Here is a 19,412-nt window from a genome sequence, read left to right as displayed (position 1 = left end):
GGGAAGCCTCAAGAACTTAGTCTTTACAATGGCTGCTTAGTGTTCTGTTGTTCAGGTATAACATATTTTAATCACTCCTCTGTCTTATTAAAGCAAATAACACTGCACTGAATAAACTTGTACAAAAGTCATTTCTCCTTACACCTAATCATTCTCCTAAGTAGAATTATTGAGGGACAGTTCAGTTCAGTTCAGTCGCTCAGTCGAGTCTGACTCCTTGCGACCCCATGGACTGCAGCACACCAGGCCTCCCTGTCCGTCACCAACTCCTGGAGTTGACCCAAACTCATCTCCATTGAGTCAGTGATGCCATCCAACCATCTCATCCTCTGTCATCCCCTTCTCCTCCCACCTTCAATCTTTCCCAGGATCAGGGCCTTTTCCAGTGAGTCAGTTCTTTGCATCAGGTGGCCAGGGTATTGGAGTTTCACCTTCAGCATCAGTCCTTGCAGTGAAGACTCAGGACTGGTCTCCTTTCGGATGGACTGGGTGGATCTCCTTGCAGTCCAAGGGACTCTCAAGAGTCTTCTCCAAAACCACAGTTCAAAAGCATCAATTCTTCAGTGCTCAGTTTTCTTTATAGTCCAACTCTCACATCCAAACGTGACTTCTAGAAAAACCATAGCCTTGACTTGATGGACCTTTGTTGGCAAAGTAATGTCAAAGTTGGTCATAACTTTGCTTTTTAATATGCTGTCTAGGTTGGTCATAACTTTCCTTCTAAGGAGTAAGCGTCTTTTAATTTCATGGCTGCAGTCACCATCTGCGGTGATTTTCAGTTCAGTTTAGTCGCTCAGTCGTGTCCAACTCTTTGTGACCCCATGAATTGCAGCACGCCAGGCCTCCCTGTCCATCACCAACTCCCGGAGTTCACTCAGACTCGCGTCCATTGAGTCAGTGATGCCATCCAGCCATCTCATCCTCTGTCGTCCCCTTCTCCTCCTGCCCCCAATCCCTCCCAGCATCAGAGTCTTTTCCAATGAGTCAACTCTTCACATGAAGTGGCCAAAGTACTGGAGTTTCAGCTTTAGCATCATTCCTTCCAAAGAAATCCCAGGGTTGATCTCCTTCAGAATGGACTGGTTGGATCTCCTTGCAGTCCAAGGGACTCTCAAGAGTCTTCTCCAACATCACAGTTCAAAAGCATCAATTCTTCAGCGCTCAGCCTTCTTCACAGTCCAACTCTCACATCCATACATGACCACAGGAAGAACCATAGCCTTGACTAGACAGACCTTAGTCGGCAAAGTAATGTCTCTGCTTTTGAATATGCTATATAGGTTGGTCATAACTTTTCTTCCAAGGAGTAAGCGTCTTTTAATTTCATGGCTGCAGTCACCATCTACAGTGACTTTGGCGCCCAAAAAAATAAAGTCTGACACTGTTTCCACTGTTTCCCCATCTATTTCCCATCAAGTGATGGGACCAGATGCCATATCTTTGTTTTCTGAATGTTGAGCTTTAAGCCAACTTTTTCGCTCTCCTCTTTCACTTTCATCAAGAGGCTTTTTAGTTCCTCTTCACTTTCTGCCATAAGGGTGGTGTCATCTACATATCTGAGGTTATTGATATTTCTCCCAGCAATCTTGATTCCAGCTTGTGTTTCTTCCAGCCCAGCGTTTCTCATGATGTACTCTGCATAGAAGTTAAATAAGCAGGGTGACAATATACAGCCTTGACATACTCCTTTTCCTATTTGGAACCAGTCTGTGATTTTGAAGCCCCCCAAAATAAAGTCTGCCACTGTTTCTACTGTTTCCCCATCTATTTGCCATGAAGTGATGGGACCAGATGCCATGATCTTCGTTTTCTGAATGTTGAGCTTTAAGCCAACTTTTTCAGTCTCCTCTTTCCCTTTCACCTTCTTTACTTTCTGCCATAAGGGTGATGTCATCTGCATATCTGAGGTTATTGATATTTCTCCTGGCAATCTTGATTCCAGCTTGTGCTTCATCCAGCTCGGCATTTCACATGATGTGCTCTGCATATAAATTAAATAAGCAGGGTGACAATATACAGCCTTGACGTACTCCGTTTCGTATTTGGAACCAGTCTGTTGTTCCATGTCCAGTTCTAACTGTTGCTTCCTGACCTGCATATAGGTTTCTCAAGAGGCAAGTCAGGTGGTCTGGTATTCCCACCTCTTGAAGAATTTTCCACAGTTTCTTGTGTTCCACACAGTCAAAGGCTTTGGCATAGTCAATAAAGCAGAAATAGATGTTTTTCTGGAACTCTCTTGCTTTTTCCATGATCCAGCAGATGTTGGCAATTTGATCTCTGGTTCCTCTGCCTTTTCTAAAACCAGCTTGAACATCTGGAAGTTTACAATTCACATATTGTTGAAGCCTCGCTTGGAGAATTTTGAGCGTGTAAGATGACTGCAATTGTGCGGTAGTTTGAGCATTCTTTGGCATTGTCTTTCTTAGGGATTGGAGTGAAAACTGACCTTTTCCAGTCCTGTGGCCACTGCTGAGTTTTCCAAATTTGCTGGCATATTGAGTGCAGTACTTTCACAGTATCATATTTTAGGATTTGAAATAGCTCCACTGAAAGTATATGCATTTATAATTTCAAGAGATGATGCCAAGAGATTTATAATAATAAGTAACCTTAATTGTACATATATAGCATGTATTAACTCATTTAATCTTTAAGAAGACCCTAAAAAGTAAGTACTGTTTTTATTTTAGCGAAGAGAAAACTGAGGCACAGAAAGGTTAACTGGCTTTGACCAGTAGGTGGCAGAGCCAGGGTTTGATGTCCCTTCACAAGGTTGTTTTTAGCGCAGAACCTGCTGGTCTTCCCTGATAGCTCAAATGGTAAAGAATCTGCCTGCAGTGCAGGAGACCCGGGTTTAGTCCCTGAGTTTGGAAGATCCCCTCGAGAAGGCAATGGCAACCCACTCCAGTATTCTTGCCTGGAGCATTCCATGGACATAAGAGCTTAGCAGGCTATAGTCCATGGGATCGTAGAGAGTCAGATATGACGAAGTGACTAACACTACTACTACTACTAGTTGGCCTTCACATTTTGAGCTCTCAATCACTTTGTTCTATGATATGATGCTAAATTACCCTTCACAGAAAGTGGACTAATTTAGTATTCCAGTAATGTATGGGCTTCCGAGGTGGTTCCGATGGTAAAGTGTCTACCTGCTCTGCTGGAGACCTGGGTTCGATCCCTGGGTCAGGAAGATCCCCTGGAGAAGGAAATGGCAACCCACTCCAGTACTCTTGCCTAGAAAATTCTATGGATGGAGGAGCCCGGTAGGCTACAGTCCATAGGGTCGCAAAGAGTCGGACACGACTGAGCGACTTCACTTTCACTTTCAGTAATGTATAAGAGAAACTTGTGTCCTGACTCTACTATAATTCCAAGAATAATGGTAAGAGTAGAACAGCAGGACATAGCCTAGACTTGGCACAGTGTTAATCGGGTTGTTTGCTTTTGAGTTTTCTATGCAGTCCTTCAAACGCGGGATGGGAAGATAGGTCAGTTTCGAGAGTGACTGGAAAAAGTAGCATCCTGTTTTAACTTCTGCACTAATTTTTTCAGACCCCTCTTCAGTGAATGAAAAGAAGAGGAGGGATCGAGAAGAAAGACAGAATATTGTCCTGTGGAGACAGCCACTCATTACCTTGCAGTATTTTTCTCTGGAAACCCTAGTAATCTTGAAGGAATGGACCTCAAAGTAAAGAGTCTTCCATTAACTTTTATATAAACTGTTTTTACTAATTCTAGAAGTCTTCAGCAATCTCCTATTCCTGCCACCTGCTCTATCAAAATGGATTAATTAAATTTAGAATGTTATAGGAACACATTTATTTTCCTTTTTACATGTAGTTTGAAGAAAAATAGATTAGGGAAACTTACTGCTATTTGTTCACTGGATTATTACAGTTGATTATTGTCTCCTATTGAATCCTTTATGCAGAGGAGAACCCTAAGAACGAAAAGTTTTTTCTTCTGGCTTTACCTTCAGGAGAAATCAGGCCTGTGTACGTTAGATACTCTGATTCTTTAGCAGGTCAAGGTTCAGAATACGTGGCACTACTGATAATTTGAGCCAGTGAAAAGGACTCTGCCATGGAAATTGTGTTCTCTGTTTGAATTTAGTACTTGTAAGCCCTGTTTCTGATAGCATAAAGAGCAATTTGAACTTTTAATTGCCTTAATCATTTTCTGGTTCACCTTTCCAAGATATCTGTAGTAATATCTTACATTTTTATTGTACTTCCGGTTTATAAAGTATTTTGTAACACTTTTTAGTTCATTTGATTCTTCTAGCAATTCTGTGAAGAAGGTAAAATAAGTATATGATCATTATGATTTTAAAAACAAGAACAGAATCAGATTGGTTGAGTGTCTTACTTCAAGTGCAGTACTTGAGAGATTCTGATCCAAGTCCTCTGACTAAAGGCTAATGCCCTATCCAGTAAATGCTTTTTCAAATTCATTTCTAGTTGGAGGATAGTAGCTTTACAGTATTGTGTTGGTTTCTGCCATACAGCAGCATGAATCAGCCAGAAGTATACATATATCCTCTTCGTCCTGTCCCAGTTAGAGCCTGGAGTATATACAAGCAATTTGGGGGTTTGGGGAGGGCTGCAGTGGGGTTTCTAGTAAGAAATTAGATTCTGTACCCATGTATCTTGTTTATTCTCTTCTGTACATCAAGAGACTATAGTCTTTAAGAACAGAAGAGCTCAGTCCACCAAGAACCACTTCTAAACCTGAGCTAAAAAACTTCATTGTTTAAGTGAGAAATGTCTTGAGAGTGATGAATCCTAAAAATGAGACTGTGATGTATCTCATTTTTTTGTTTTGTTTTTAAGACTATGGCATCGTCAAAGCATTGTGGTGTCTTTTTTACTGCTGCTTGCTGTGCTTACAGCTACGTATTATATTGAAGGAGCACATCAACAGGTACGAGGTTCAACGCTGTTCTTGTTCCTTCCCAAATCCCAGGCAGTTTCAGAATGGAACTGTTTTGGGTTTTGTTGATTTTTTTTTTTTAAATTTATCTCATAAGTGGTATCTTAATGTCTTATTTTTAATGTCAAATATTAAAAATATTCTTGTGGTTATTCATGGCTGCTCAGTATTTATATTTGGTATATATCATTCCTTTTTACCTTTAAGGATTTAAAGGTAACTTTCCAGGCAGTGTTTAGTTAAAGCAGCATGAATTCTTTAATCACTACCAAACTCTTCATGTTTTCTATACTGTGACCTACCAAAGCTCATATACTCATCCTAGATTGAAAGTTCGGTTTTATATGTACAAAGTGGGGGGAAGTTTGCTTGCCTGTTGTCTATAAATACAGCATAAGTGAAGGGAAAATAGAACATTTTGTTAATAACTTTTGTTAAAATAGCAAAATGTTCATGTATTTTGATAGGAAATAATTCTAAAATGATATCATTTCACATGTTAGAGTAGTTTACCTCTATATTCATCAAAATGCCAGTGGTGATTATCTTTGGTAGGGTGGAGATTATGGACGATAGTTGTTTTTTACTTTATGTATTTCTACTTGTCTGTAATAAACATATGTTGCTTATAAAAGTAGGAAACAATAAATGGCATTAAAAGGAGGGAGGTGAAGCAGTTTGCTTCTAATCAGAGAAGTCTTTATACATATAAATGCAAGTTTTAAATATATTTTAAAGAAATTGTGTGCTATTAAGAGTTTCCAGGGAACCAGATTTATTGTCCAGTATGAGCATCTGAACTCTGGAAATCTTCCAAGTCCATATCCCAGTGGGCTGCAGTTTGCTTTTGCTTGTAAAGCATCTTGGTCTTAAATATATAAAAATAATTTTATGTACGTTTTTTACTAGGATCAACAAGAATATGTTCTGGTTCCAAATATTATATAAATAACCACCCATCTCTTACCACTGTATATTATCATGCTTTTTTAAACAAAATTTGTGAAACTTTTAAGTGTCTTTAAAATTTTTATTCTCATAGTTATCAGTAATTTGCATATTTCCTACAAATGTCATTGTAATAGTAGGACTTTTAAAACGTTAGAAATGAGCTTTATTCCAGTCACATGATTTTTTTTTTTTTTTTGTCATCTCTGCTATCACATGTTAGAGGAATTAGGTCTCTTTAAGGAGCCTTGAATCTTAATACTTTCTTCCTATTAGAAAGTTGTTTTTTTTTTTTTCAATTGTAGTTGATAAATACATTTCTGCTTAAGAATTCTGATTTTGTTTTTTATCACCTTATCTCTTTTGTTTTTCAGTATGTGCAACGTATAGAGAAACAGTTTCTTTTGTATGCCTACTGGATAGGCTTAGGAATTTTGTCTTCTGTTGGGCTTGGAACAGGGCTGCACACCTTTCTGCTTTATCTGGTAAGATTAACTTTTAATAATCAAGGTTGAAAGAGATTATGTTTTAATTTGTCCTTATACTTCAGAAGTTAAAATTCTAAGGTTTTATTTGACTATCTTTGTGTTTTATATGTATTCTAATCCTCCAGTCAGTGCTTTAGATTTAATTCAGAACTGTTTTTGGTTTTATTTTGAGTTGAAAATTTAAAAAGAGAAGAGAGGGGAAAAGCCTTAGGCAAATGAGATTGTTTACTTATATTAATTCAGCCAGGAAATGTTTTTTCTGCCGAGATTTCGGAATAGTGATTCTCTTGCTTATGCAGTTACATTGTAATAGTTGAAGTTATGCAGTTGTACGAAATTCCATGTATGGGTTGGAATTGACTTGGACAGTAACTTTCTCTGTTAATAGCCAATGAGAAATGGTGTCTTCCCTCACACCCTCAGATAACCGTGTGCACAACGGGGTGGTTACTCTGGTGTTCTTACTGAATGCGACTCATAAAGTGTGACGTGTGTAGAACTGATGCTATCTTAAACTCTTTTAAATCAATATATAAAATGTACCCTTCCTAAAAAAAAACTATGTTTTACTTAGTTGAAATTAGAGAAATGAAAGAGAGGTTTTTGCTTTGGACGCTGGCAAATGTAATGAAATAATGGCAGAGCTAGGACTAGAGAGTGACAAGCGTGACATCGAGGGCACAGAATTTGAATACTTTTAGGGTCATAGAAATGTGGGGCTCATGAGTGAAGGCCTCATTAAATTTGTACCCTGGATGTCTCTCTTGTTTCACTCTCTTCCTGTCTCTGAATAATATATTGAAAACAATTTCATATTTGGAAACAGCTTGCTCTTGGTGGAGCAAACAGGTGAGAAGTTGTCATAGCAGTACTGATTGCTGAATGGAGTTCAGCAGTGCAAACACTTCCAATCTCTATGCTTCAGTGAATGCATTTCTGAAGCAGGTATGAGAAATATTAGGAAATGAGTATTCAGAAGGCTGCTTAACTAATGGTCTGAAGAATAAGGATTAATCTATAATACATAAGTTCTGTGAGTTTATGGGAATTTTAAAACATGGAATTTTAGAATTCTGTTCATGACTGCTTGTTGATTTTAACCCAGATAGAAACATAAATCCTAGATAAGTGATCATATCAGAGTTTCTTTAATTATTCTAGAAATATAATGTTATACTAGAGGTTGTGGCAGAGGAGGAAGAAAGAAAATGCCAGTTACCTTTCTATTCTTTTCTAGACCTGTCCTCTTAGATTCCTTGGGAAGACCAGATTAAGGAACTCATTAGTTGCATTTGATTAATTTGGAAGTATTTAAAAAGCTACCTAGCTAGCAGATTCTACTGAATCTTTAAAGGGATTCTAATGAACCCTATAAATCCCATAATAAGAATAAGAAAAATTTGAAACTTAGAAGTTTCACGTTTTCTGTTTCTTTTCATATCCTTGAGAAACTTTTATAAAATGGCATTTATAAACTGTCTTGTTGTGAAAACATTCTTATTTTAGTTCCATTGATTCATGTAACCAGTAAAGGATTTAAAACATACAAATAAGCATTTATTACAAAGTGTATTTCACTGAAAAGTCAAATCTTTGTTTCCATAAACTAAGTAGTTATTTCTGCCCTTGATCAGAGTGCAAGGTTAAGGAAATGTAGTTAGATTTTTCACAAGTTTAGAAGGAATTCTTCAAAAACTATTTGAAGGAAAGTATCACTCTTAGTCAAGGCTATGGTTTTTCCAGTGGTCATGTATGGATGCGAGAGTTGGACTGTGAAGAAAGCTGAGTGCCAAAGAATTGATGCTTCTGAACTGTGGTGTTGGAGAAGACTCTTGGGAGTCCCTTGGACTGCAAGGAGATCCAACTAGTCCATTCTAAAGGAGATCAGCCCTGGGTGTTCTTTGGAAGGAATGATGCTAAAGCTGAAACTCCAGTAGTTTGGCCACCTCATGCGAAGAGTTGACTCACTGGAAAAGACTCTGATGCTGGGAGGGATTGGAGGCAGGAGGAGAAGGGGACGACAGAGGATGAGATGGCTGGATGGCATCACCGACTCGATGGACATGAGTTTGAGTGAACTCCTGGAGATGGTGATGGACAAGGAGGCCTGGCGTCCTGTGATTCATGGAGTCGCAAAGAGTTGGACATGACTGAGTGACTGAACTGAACTGATCACTCTCATTACTCTCAGTGCCATGTATATTATTACTAGTTAAGCAAATGTGGAGATAAAATCAAGGAACATCTGAAACTGTGTTGCGTTATACATAAAAACCATATAAAAACATGGTGGCATTATCATTGCTGGTAATAAACTGCCATCCAGATGGATCAGACCATTAGATTAATTTGGTTTTTGTTTGTTGTTTGTCAGTACCATTTAGAGTTATTTTTAAGTGCCCTAAAAGCAAAATAACCAGATCTGCATTTTTGTTGTTCAGTCACTCAGTCATGTCTGACTCTTTGTGATTCCATGAATGGCAGCACACCAGGTTTCCCTTTGTTCATTGTCTCCCGGAGTTTGCTCAGACTCATGTCCATTAAGTTAGTGATGCCATCCAACTATCTCCATCCTCTGTTGCCCTCTTCTCCTTCTGCCCTCAATCTTTCACAGTATCAGGGTCTTTTCCCATGAGAAAGCTCTTCACATCGTGTGGCTGAAGTGTTGAAACTTCAGCTTTAGTATTAGTTGTTCCAGTGAATAATCAGGGTTTATTTCCCTTAGGATTGACTGGTTGAATCTCCTTGCAGTCCAAGGGACTCTCAAGAGTCTTTTCCAACACCACAATCCAAAAGCATCAATTCTTCAGTGCTCAGCCTTTTTTATGGTCTAACTCACATCCATACATGACTACTGGAAAAACCATAGCTTTGACTATACGGAGCTTTGTTGACAAAGTGATGTCTCTGCTTTTTAATATGCCGTCTAGATTTGTGATAGCTTTTCTTCCAAGGAGTAAGCGTCTTTTAATTTCATGGCTGCAGTCACTGTCCACAGTGATTTTGGAGCCCAAGTAAAGAAAGTCTGTCACTGTTTCCATTGTTTCCCCATCTGTTTGCCATGAAGTGATGAGACTGGATGCCATGGTCTTCATTTTTTGAATGCTGAGTTTTAAGCCAGAGTTTTCACTCTCCTCTTTCACTTTCACCAAGGGCTCTTAAGTTCCTCTTCGCTTTCTGCTATTAGGGTGGGGTCATCTGCATATGTGAGGTTGTTGATATTTCTCCCAGAAATCTTGATTCCAGCTTGTCCTTCATCCAGCCTGGAATTTCTCATGATGTACTCTGCATATAAGTTAAATAAGCAGGGTGACAATATACAGCCTTGTCCCAATTTTGAACCAGTCCATTGTTTCGTGTACAATTCTGTTAGTTCTTGACCTGCATACAGGTTTCTCAAGAGGCAGGTAAGGTGGGCTGATATTCCCATCTCTAAGAATTTTCCACAGTTTGTTGTGATTCACACAGTTAAGGCTTTGGCTCTGATCCACATAGTCAAAGGCTTTAGCGTAGTCAATGAAGCAGAAGTAGATGTTTTTCTGGAATTCCCTTGCTTTTTTCTATGATCCAACAGATGTTGGCAATTGGATCTCTGGCCTCTCTGCCTTTCCTAAATCCAGCTTCTACGTTTGGAAGTTCTTGGTTCATGTACTGTTGAAGCCTAGCTTGAAAAATTTTGAGCATTACCTTGCTAGCATGTGAAATGAGCAGTTATGTGGTAGTTTGAACATTCTTTGGATTCTCCAGGTGAGAGTACTGGAGTGGGTCACCATTACTAACTAAAGCCAATTATTTATATTAGAGTTCACTCTGTGTTTTATAGAGTTTTATAGGTTTTGGCAAGAGCTTAATGTTATACATTCTTCATTACAGGATCACAGAATAGTTTTACTCTCCTAAAAATACCCTGTGCTATACCTGTTTATTCTTACCCTTCTCATTCTCCCTACTCACAGACCCTAAGAAAACACTAATCTTTTACTCTCTCTGTAAGTTTTGATTTTGTTTATGTAGTTGGGATCATATAGTATGAGTGTTTTCCTGCTTGACTTCTCTCACTCAGCAATATGTATGGAAAGTTCCTCCACTGTCTTCATGGCTTGGTACCTCAGTTCTTTATTTTTGGGGGGGCCATGCCCCACTTCATGTGGGATCTTAATTCCTCAACCAAGGATCAGACCCACACCCACTGCATTGGAAGCACAAAGTCCCCTGGGTCACCAGGAAGTGCCAATATCTCATTTTTTTTATTCCCAAATAATATTCCATTTCCTGGATGTACCCCCATTTGTTTATCCATTCATGTATTGAAGATCATCATGGTTATTTCCAGGTTATAGCAATTATGAATAGAGCTGCTATAAATATTCATGTGTAGGGTTTTAGATATATATATAAGAATTCAGCTCATTTGGGTAAATACCTAGGGACATGATCTGTAGATTATGTATATTAATTGGTGATACATAGGAAAGTAATCAACTTTTGTATATTAACCTTGTATCCTGCAACCTAAATAGTTTCAGGACTTTGTTGTTGATTCTTTAGGATTTTCTATATAAGATAATCCTGTCATCTGCAAATAGTTTTGTTTTTTCCTTCTCAATCTGTGTACCCTTTCATTTTTACACCTTGTCTTTTATTGCATTAGCTCCGTCTGATGTTGAATTGTAGTGGTGACAGGGAAATCACCTTGTTCCCAACCTTAGTGAGGAAGCCTCTAGTTTCTCACCATGAAGCTACATGTTAGCTACAGGTTTTTGTAGGTGTTCTTTATTAAGTAGATGAAACTTACTTCTGTTCCTAGTTTGTTGTGAGTTGTGTGTGTGTTTGAGAGGTTTTTTGTTTGTTTGTTTTTTTATCATGAATCAGTGAGGAGTTGGTCAGAAGAACACTTTTTTAGATAGTAGTGATCAAAAATGGATGAAAGGTCAATATAGCAAACAAATTCAGAATGAGAAGTCTTGAAGAGCAATATATTAATGTTAAAAATAAAAAGATACCCAGAATATGCCATTTCCATTTGACGAGATTATCTTTAGTTCTTAAATTTGTTAGTTCTTAAACACAGAATTCCTTCCAGAATTCCTTAGGTATAATAGGGAAAATGAAGAAAAACAAATATTTGGAAAAAATTTTCTGAGAAGTCAAGCAAAAGGAAGATAAAAGATGTCACTGGTTTTTGTTTATTTTTAATTACCTGATGGGATGAAAGTCAGATTCCAAGAAGTTAACTACAGCTGTTTCTACTACTACTACCAAAAATGGCAAACATTGTCATTATTGTCATCAGAGTAATACTAACTGAAGTCAGTTCTGTTGGTTTTTTATCCATATTTGGTATTTATTTTTGTGAGGAGATGTTGCCTCCACGTCCTGTTGAACTCCAGCCAGGTGATTTGCTTTCATCAAAGAAATGTGAGCATAACTGATAGATCTTGCTTCCTGATGGAAGCTTCAAGGCTTGTCATGCTGGGTTTCACCTGGAGCCCGAGTCTCTGACTTCGGTGAGCAGATTCACCTTGCTAGCCTCTGATGGATATGTAGAGTAAGGGAGATAGAAACTTAGTTGTCTTAAGCTACTGAGTTTGGGGGCTATTTGTTATTTTAACCTATCCTGACCAATAAACTAACATTTATTGAATGTTTACCACATGCTAGACTCTGCTCAGCTCTTTACTTGAATTATTTCATGTAGTCCTTCCAAGGGCCAAGCTAGTCGATAAACAATAGCGTAGCAAATGTGTAGTAAAAAAATGTCATCAGTAAGTATAGACTATGCATTTGTGAACTTTGGCAGTTATGGAGAAAAATAGCCAGGAAACTAGAGGCAAAGCAGTATCAAATAAAAGTTTAAGAATTTGATCTCTTATTATTTAAAAAGCTATTCAAAATAATCTATGGTTCTCTAGCGGCCGCGGGGCGCTGCCACAGCTCCTCCTTGAGCAACTGCAGGTCTCCTGGCAGACGCCTTCCCTTAGCCTCTCCTCCTCGTGGCGGGGCCCAGCGGGCAGGTAGCCGTGACCATGTGCAGGAGGCACTACCCATCGAATTCAAGATGACCAACGAAGAGCCTAATTTAAAAAAAATAATAATAATAATCTATGGTTAGATTTTTAACGTTTTCTTGGTGGTAATGGTTGACATAGTTTTTTCTTTACAGATTATCATTCCTTTTGTTTTATATCTGTGAAATGTGATTATATCTGGAAAGTCCTAGTTACATCTTTCATTTATGAGCCTTCACATAGTCCTCACTTAAGGAGATGTGATGTTAACGTTCTCATGCCATATATTTTTTATTCTGATGAAATAGGCAACCCTTTCCATGTACCCATATAACTCTTCAGTCAAGAAAACAAATGACTATATTAGGAGAGAAGTTTGGTCAGAAATATGACCCTTCTTTTGATAACAGTTTACAGTAAGGGACTTCTGGTGGTCTAGTGGTTAAGGCTCTGTCCTCCCAGTGCAGGGGGTATGGGTTCAGTCCCTGGTTAGGGACCTAAGATCCCACATGCTTCTTAGCCAAAAGGAAAACTTATAAAACAGAAGCAATATGGTAACAAATTCAATAGAGATTTTTAAAAGGGTCCACATGAAAAACTTAAAGATAATAATTTATAGTAAAATAAATGAAAAAGAAACTGACTTTAACAAAGAGAAAAAATTTAGTCATTCTTGATCATGGTTCTCTTTACTGGAAATTATGATTTTAAAGTGAAATAGGAAAATTTTTCCTGCATAGACAAAATTGCTCAATTAGGTTCTTCCCAGTATGGAAGTTACCTCTTTTGGAAGTAATCATTTAGTTAATTATAACTCACTGTCTAACTAAATGGTGATCTAAAAATGTTACTCTATTTCCTAAAATATTATTTACCTACATATTCCGCCTTTGAAATGGAAAAGTTTTCTTGATTTTTAAGTTTCGGTTCAGTTCAGTGGCTCAGTCATGTCCGACTCTTTGCGACCCCATGAATCGCAGCACGCCAGGCCTCCCTGTTCATCATCAACTCCCGGAGTTTACCCAAACTCATGTCCATCGAGTCGGTGATGCCATCTAGCCATCTCATCCTCTGTCATCCCCTTCTCCTCCTGCCCCCAATCCCTCCCAGCATCAGGGTCTTTTCCAATGAGTCAACTCTTCACATGAGGTGGCCAAAGTATTGGAGTTTCAGCTTTAGCATCAGTCCTTCCAATGAACACCCAGGACTGATCTCCTTTAGAATGCACTGGTTGGATTTCCTTACAATCCAAGGGACTCTCAAGGGTCTTCTCCAGCACCATAGTTCAAAAGCATCAATTCTTCGGTGCTCAGCTTTCTTTACAGTCCAGCTCTCACATCCATACATGACCACTGGATAAACCATAACCTTGACTAGACGGATCTTTGTTGGCAAAGTAATGTCTCTGCTTTTTAATATGCTGTCTAGGTTGGTCATAACTTTCCTTCCAAGGAGTAAGCGTCTTTTAATTTCATGGCTGCAGTTACCATCTGCAGTAATTTTAGAGCCCCCAAAATAAAGTCTGACACTGTTTCTCCTGTTTCCCCATCTCTTTCTCATGAAGTGATGGGACCAGATGCCATGATCTTCGTTTTCTGAATGTTGAGCTTTAAGCCAACTTTTTCACTCTCCTGTTTCACTTTCATCAGGGTGCTTTTTAGTTCCTCTTCACTTTCTGCCATAAGGGTGGTGTCATCTGTATTTCTGAGGTTATTGATATTTCTCCTGGCAATCTTGATTCCAGCTTGTGCTTCTTCCAGTCCAGCGTTTCTCATGATGTACTCTGCATATAAGTTAAATAAGCAGGGTGACAATATACAGCCTTGACATACTCCGTTTCGTATTTGGAACCAGTCAGTTGTTCCATGTCCAGTTCTAACTGTTGCTTCTTGACCTGCATATAGGTTTCTCAAGAGGCAGGTCAGGTGGTCTGGTATTCCCATATTTCAGAATTTTCCATGGTTTGTTGTGATCCACACAGTCAAAGGCTTTGGTGTAGTCAATAAAGCAGAAATAGATGTTTTTCTGGAACTCTCTTGCTTTTCAGTGATCCAATGGATGTTGGCAATTTGATCTCTGGTTCCTCTGCCTTTTCTAAAACCAACTTGAGCATCTGGAACTTCATGGTTCACATATTGCTAAAGCCTGGCTTGGAGAATTTTGAGCATTACCTTACTAGCGTGTGAGATGAGTGCAATTGTATGGTAGTTTGAGTGTTCTTTGGTGTTGCCTTTCTTAGGGATTGGAATGAAAACTGACCTTTTCCAGTCCTGTGGCCACTGCTGAGTTTTCCAAATTTGCTGGCATATTGAGTGCAGCACTTTCACAGCATCATTTTTTAGGATTTGAAACAGCTCCACTGGAATTCCATCACCTCCACTAGCTTTGTTCATAGTGATGCTTTCTAAGGCCCACTTGACTTCACATTCCAGGATGTCTGGCTCTAGGTGAATGATCATACCATCGTGATTATCTAGGTCGTGAAGATCTTTTTTGTACAGTTCTTCTGTGTATTCTTGCCACCTCTTCTTAGTATCTTCTGCTTCTGTTAGGTCCATACCATTTCTGTCCTTTATTGAGCCCATCTTTGCATGAAATGTTCCCTTGGTATCTCTAATTTTCTTGAAGAGATCTCTAGTCTTTCCCATTCTATTATTTTCCTCTATTTCTTTGCATTGATCGCTGAGGAAGGCTTTCTTATCTCTCCTTGCTATTCTTTGGAACTCTGCATTGAGATGCTTATATCTTTCCTTTTCTCCTTTGCTTTTCACTTCTCTTCTTTTCACAGCTATTTGTAAGGCCTCCTCAGACAGCCATTTTGCTTTTTTTGCATTTCTTTTCCATGGGGATGGTCTTGATCCCTGTCTCCTGTACAATGTCACGAACCTCCGTCCATATTCATCAGGCACTCTGTCTATCAGATCTAGTCCCTTAAATCTATTTCTCACTTCCACTGTATAATCATAAGGGATTTGATTTAGGTCATACCTGAATGGTCTAGTGGTTTTCCCTGCTTTCTTCAATTTAAGTCTGAATTTGGTAATAAGGAGTTCATGATCTGAGCCACAGTCAGTTCCCGGTCTTGTTTTTGGTGACTGTATAGAGCTTCTCCATCTTTGGCTGCAAAGAATATAATCATTCTGATTTCGGTGTTGACCATCTGGTGATGTCCATGTGTAGAGTCTTCTCTGGTGTTGTTGGAAGAGGGTGTTTGCTATGACCAGTGCGTTCTCTTGGCAAACTCTATTAGCCTTTGCCTTGCTTCATTTCGTACTCCAAGGCCAAATTTGCCTGTTACTCCAGGTATTTCTTGACTTCCTAATTTTGCATTCCAGTCTCCTGTAATGAAAAGGACATCTTTTCTGGGTGTTAGTTCTTAAAGATTTTGTAGGTCTTCATAGAACCGTTCAATTTCAGCTTCTTCAGCATTACTGGTTGGAGCATAGGCTTGGATTACCGTTGGGGCATAGGCTTGGATTTTTAAGTTTATCATTCAGTAATTTCATTTAAAATTTTTAGTTACAATTGAAAGTTATAACTTAATTCAGATGTTCTAGAAATTATCATCATTTTTTTAAACATTAGGAGTAAGTCTAGTTGCTTAATTAAATTTAAATGTTAAAATTAATGAAAATCAACCAGGAAAAATGACTTGTTTTGTCTACTGTCAAATTTTGTAAATTGATTTGGGACTAGTAGAAATCTTGAAGTTTGCCAAGAACACGTATGTAACCACAAAGGAAAAGGTAGATACTGTTTATGCAGAAATAGTAATTGTTAAACAGAGAGGAAGAGATTGAAGGGAAAAATGAATAGATTCCTTCTCAAGGCTCATGGGAAGTTGTTTGGACCTCTAGGTTAGTTGAGGGGCTTCCCAGGTGGCACACTCATTAAAGAATCCACCTGCCTGTGCAGGAGATGTAAGAGACATGGGTTCGCTTCCTGGGTCAGGAAGATCCCCTGGAGGAAGGCGTGGAAACCTACTCCAGTAATCTTGCCTGGAAAAGCCTATGGACAGTGGAGCCTGGAGGGCCATGGTCCACAGGGTTGCAAAGAGTTGGACACAACTGAAACAACTTAGCATGGCACAGCTCGGCTAGGTGTGTTGGTTCGTTCCATTAATTCTAATAGTCAACTAATGGGCTTCAGGAGGTCTTTTAATTTCCTGAACACTGTACTTGTTATATATCTTCACAACTGTGCATCTTTCTGGGAGAAAGGACCTATAGTGTTAGATTCTCCAGACTCTGTATCCCATGCAAGGTTAAGAACCACTCTTCTGAACTTTTTTTCTATCTATGGCTATATTAGTTTGCCACTAGGTGGCATTGCTAATACAACCAATATACTATCCTGTATTTGCAGGTTCTATTCTGGGTAAAGATGAAACCCTCAAATAGATTAGAGGAATATTCTATTTTTTTCTGTATTTATGGCTGCATAATACCAGTTAATGCATGTGAATGAAAATAAGTTTTCTTAATAATTTTATACATTCATTAATTAGTTAAGCAGTTATTAGTTAGAGTTTCTTTTCATTGTCATACATGTTTACAGGCAGAACATACTCCTGTGGCATGCCCAGTTTCAGGTACAGTGCCTTAATTCTTTTAATTTATTATTTAAAAATATGCAAGTCATGGAGGGTGATTTTGTTATATGACTAACATATTCTTATCATGGGAGGTAAGTAATAGGGCATAGTCAGAGCTGGGTTTCAATGCATGGTCCAGTATTACTAACTCTCTGATATTTCACAAATATCTTAACTTTTTAAGCCTCAGTTTATTCAACTGTAAATGGGAGTGATAATAATAGTACCTATCTCATAAGGCTATTTGGAGGAGTAAATAAGACACATATACTTTTCAGTTCAGTGGCTAGTATATATAAGGTGCTCAGTGAATTATTAAGTGACCATCATCATTATTATCATTATCATTAGTTGTACTCTGTTTTTATTTTTAAAACACTCCTTTTCAGACATGCTTTGGAACTGGTCAGGTATATGCCCTAATAAACCTGCAGACTTGACTTTGGAGCCCTGAGAGGCCACAATTTAAATGTAAGGATGAGTGTCATACAAATCAGCCCATACAGAGGCTGAAGCTCAGGTGTAAATTTTAAGTCTGGAGGAAAATAAAGTCATCCAAGGTGTCACATTATATTTTAAAAAATAATAAGTCAGACACTCAATCCAAAGTAATCAGATATCTGAGGAAACAATATAATTTGATCAAAACAAGAAATAATAGAAATAGATCCATAGGTTATCTATTTAATAAGATTAGTAGGCGTGTACCTTAATCCCAAATCAGTGTGTTTCAAAGAAGTAAAAAGCAAGTTAGAATATTTTACCAGAGGTTGAAAACTTTAAAGGAGAGCAAGTGGAAATTTTGAATTAAAAGAATAGTATCTGAAATTAAGAACTCAGTTAATGGACTTCAACAGACCACAGCTAAGACAGGATTAATTGACCAGAGAAAAGTATCTAGAACGAAAAAGGAGAGATGGAGGGAAAAAACATACTGTTTTCACAGGAACTTCAGTAAGACTGATTTGTCATAGCTTTTGTTGAAATAAATCAGCTGACAGTGGGCTATCTTTAGATGGCTAAAAGAAAATAACTGCCAACAGATGATACTCAAAAGTGACCTGTGAACAGTATTAAATAAAGATATTTTCAGAAAAACAGAAACACTTTGCCACTAGCAAACATGCTGTAAAGGAAATAGTAAAAGTGTTCTTTGAATGAATGGAAGGAAAGTAATTCTACATTGAAGCACAGAGATTCAGGCATGAATAAAGATTAAGAAAAGGGCGTATATATGTACACATATATGCCTATATATACACATATACATATATATATACACACAAGTAGGTGCTTTACATACACACACACAAGTAGGTGCTCATGCTCAGTCACTAAGTCGTGTCCAGCTCTTTACGATCCCATGGACTGTAGCTTGCCAGGCCTCCCTGTCCATGGTATCTCCCAGGCAAGAATACTTGAGTAGGTTGCCATTTCCTTCTCCAGGGGATCTTCCTGACCCAGTGATTGAACCCACTACCTGTGCCTGAAATAATTCATTAAGATGCTTGCATTACGCACTTTTTTCATCTGTTCTTTTGTTTTAGAATTTTATAGTCATGTTGCATAAGTACACCTCTAGTAGATAACTATTTCATAAACTTGATGTCTATTTCACGAGCTGGTTTTGCCTGGCAAGTAGCGCAAGTTCACTGATTTCATTCATTTACTTTCCTCATGTTTTTAATAAGTAATATGTGTGTGTGTGCATGCACATGTGTACATGCGCACAGCTCAGACACTCGGTCATGCCTGACTCTTTGCGACCCCATGGGCTCTCAGGCTCCTTTGTCTGTGGCATTACCCAGGTAAGAATACTGGAGTGGGTTGACATTTCCTGCTCCAGGGAATCTTCCTGACCCAGGAACTGAACCTGCATCTTGTGTCTGCTTCATAGGCAGGTGGATTCTTTATAACCAGCACCACCTGGGAATCCCCTTTTATAAGTAGATCAGAAGTCAGAAGAGCTTCTGTGGCGGGTAGATTTTTCTAAGATCACATCTTCTAAGCCCTCTTCTCTTAGATATTAATTCCCAGAAACCCACTAACAAATTTATTTTAGTCTTAGCATGTATGTAGCAGATTTCCTTTCAGGTCATTCAGAACTTGAGTGCTTATTTACTAGTGGAAATAATGCCCAGAGTGAAAACAGCTTAATAAAGAGAAGGTGACTGCTGTTAACTTCTTTGATGTATCTCTGTGTTTGAATGTGTCAGAATTTTCACCTTAATAATGATTTGGCCCAAGGGACGATGACAGCCCAGGGGCAGCATTTTTGCAGTAAAGAGGCCAAATAGTAAATGTTTTAGGCTTTGCAGGCTGTGCAATCCCTTTTGTAACTCCTCTGATCTGTCATGGTAACAAGAAAGCACCCAGGAACAGTATATAGGAATGAATGTGACTGCATTCCAGTCAGTCTTTATTCAAAAACACAAATAG

At 38.4% G+C, this 19,412-nt stretch overlaps 1 protein-coding gene across 3 annotated transcripts in view; it reads left to right on the top strand.

Annotated features, from left to right (window-relative positions):
• The window catches only part of VMP1 (vacuole membrane protein 1), a 135,602-nt gene that overhangs the window by 21,738 nt on the left and 94,452 nt on the right, over window positions 1-19,412 (top strand). For all 3 annotated transcript variants that reach the window (XM_040244185.1, XM_040244187.1, XM_040244186.1), the window contains exons 3-5: window positions 3,556-3,691; window positions 4,836-4,926; window positions 6,258-6,368. In XM_040244185.1, the coding sequence (XP_040100119.1) occupies window positions 3,556-3,691; window positions 4,836-4,926; window positions 6,258-6,368 (338 nt within the window). The remainder of the gene's footprint in view (window positions 1-3,555; window positions 3,692-4,835; window positions 4,927-6,257; window positions 6,369-19,412) is intronic.

Source organism: Oryx dammah, unplaced genomic scaffold (assembly GCF_014754425.2).
Source record: "Oryx dammah isolate SB20612 unplaced genomic scaffold, SCBI_Odam_1.1 HiC_scaffold_8, whole genome shotgun sequence".
NCBI lineage: Eukaryota > Metazoa > Chordata > Mammalia > Artiodactyla > Bovidae > Oryx > Oryx dammah.
The sequence above is the reverse complement of the archived record's forward strand: the minus strand, read 5'-3'. Positions and strand labels throughout refer to the sequence as shown.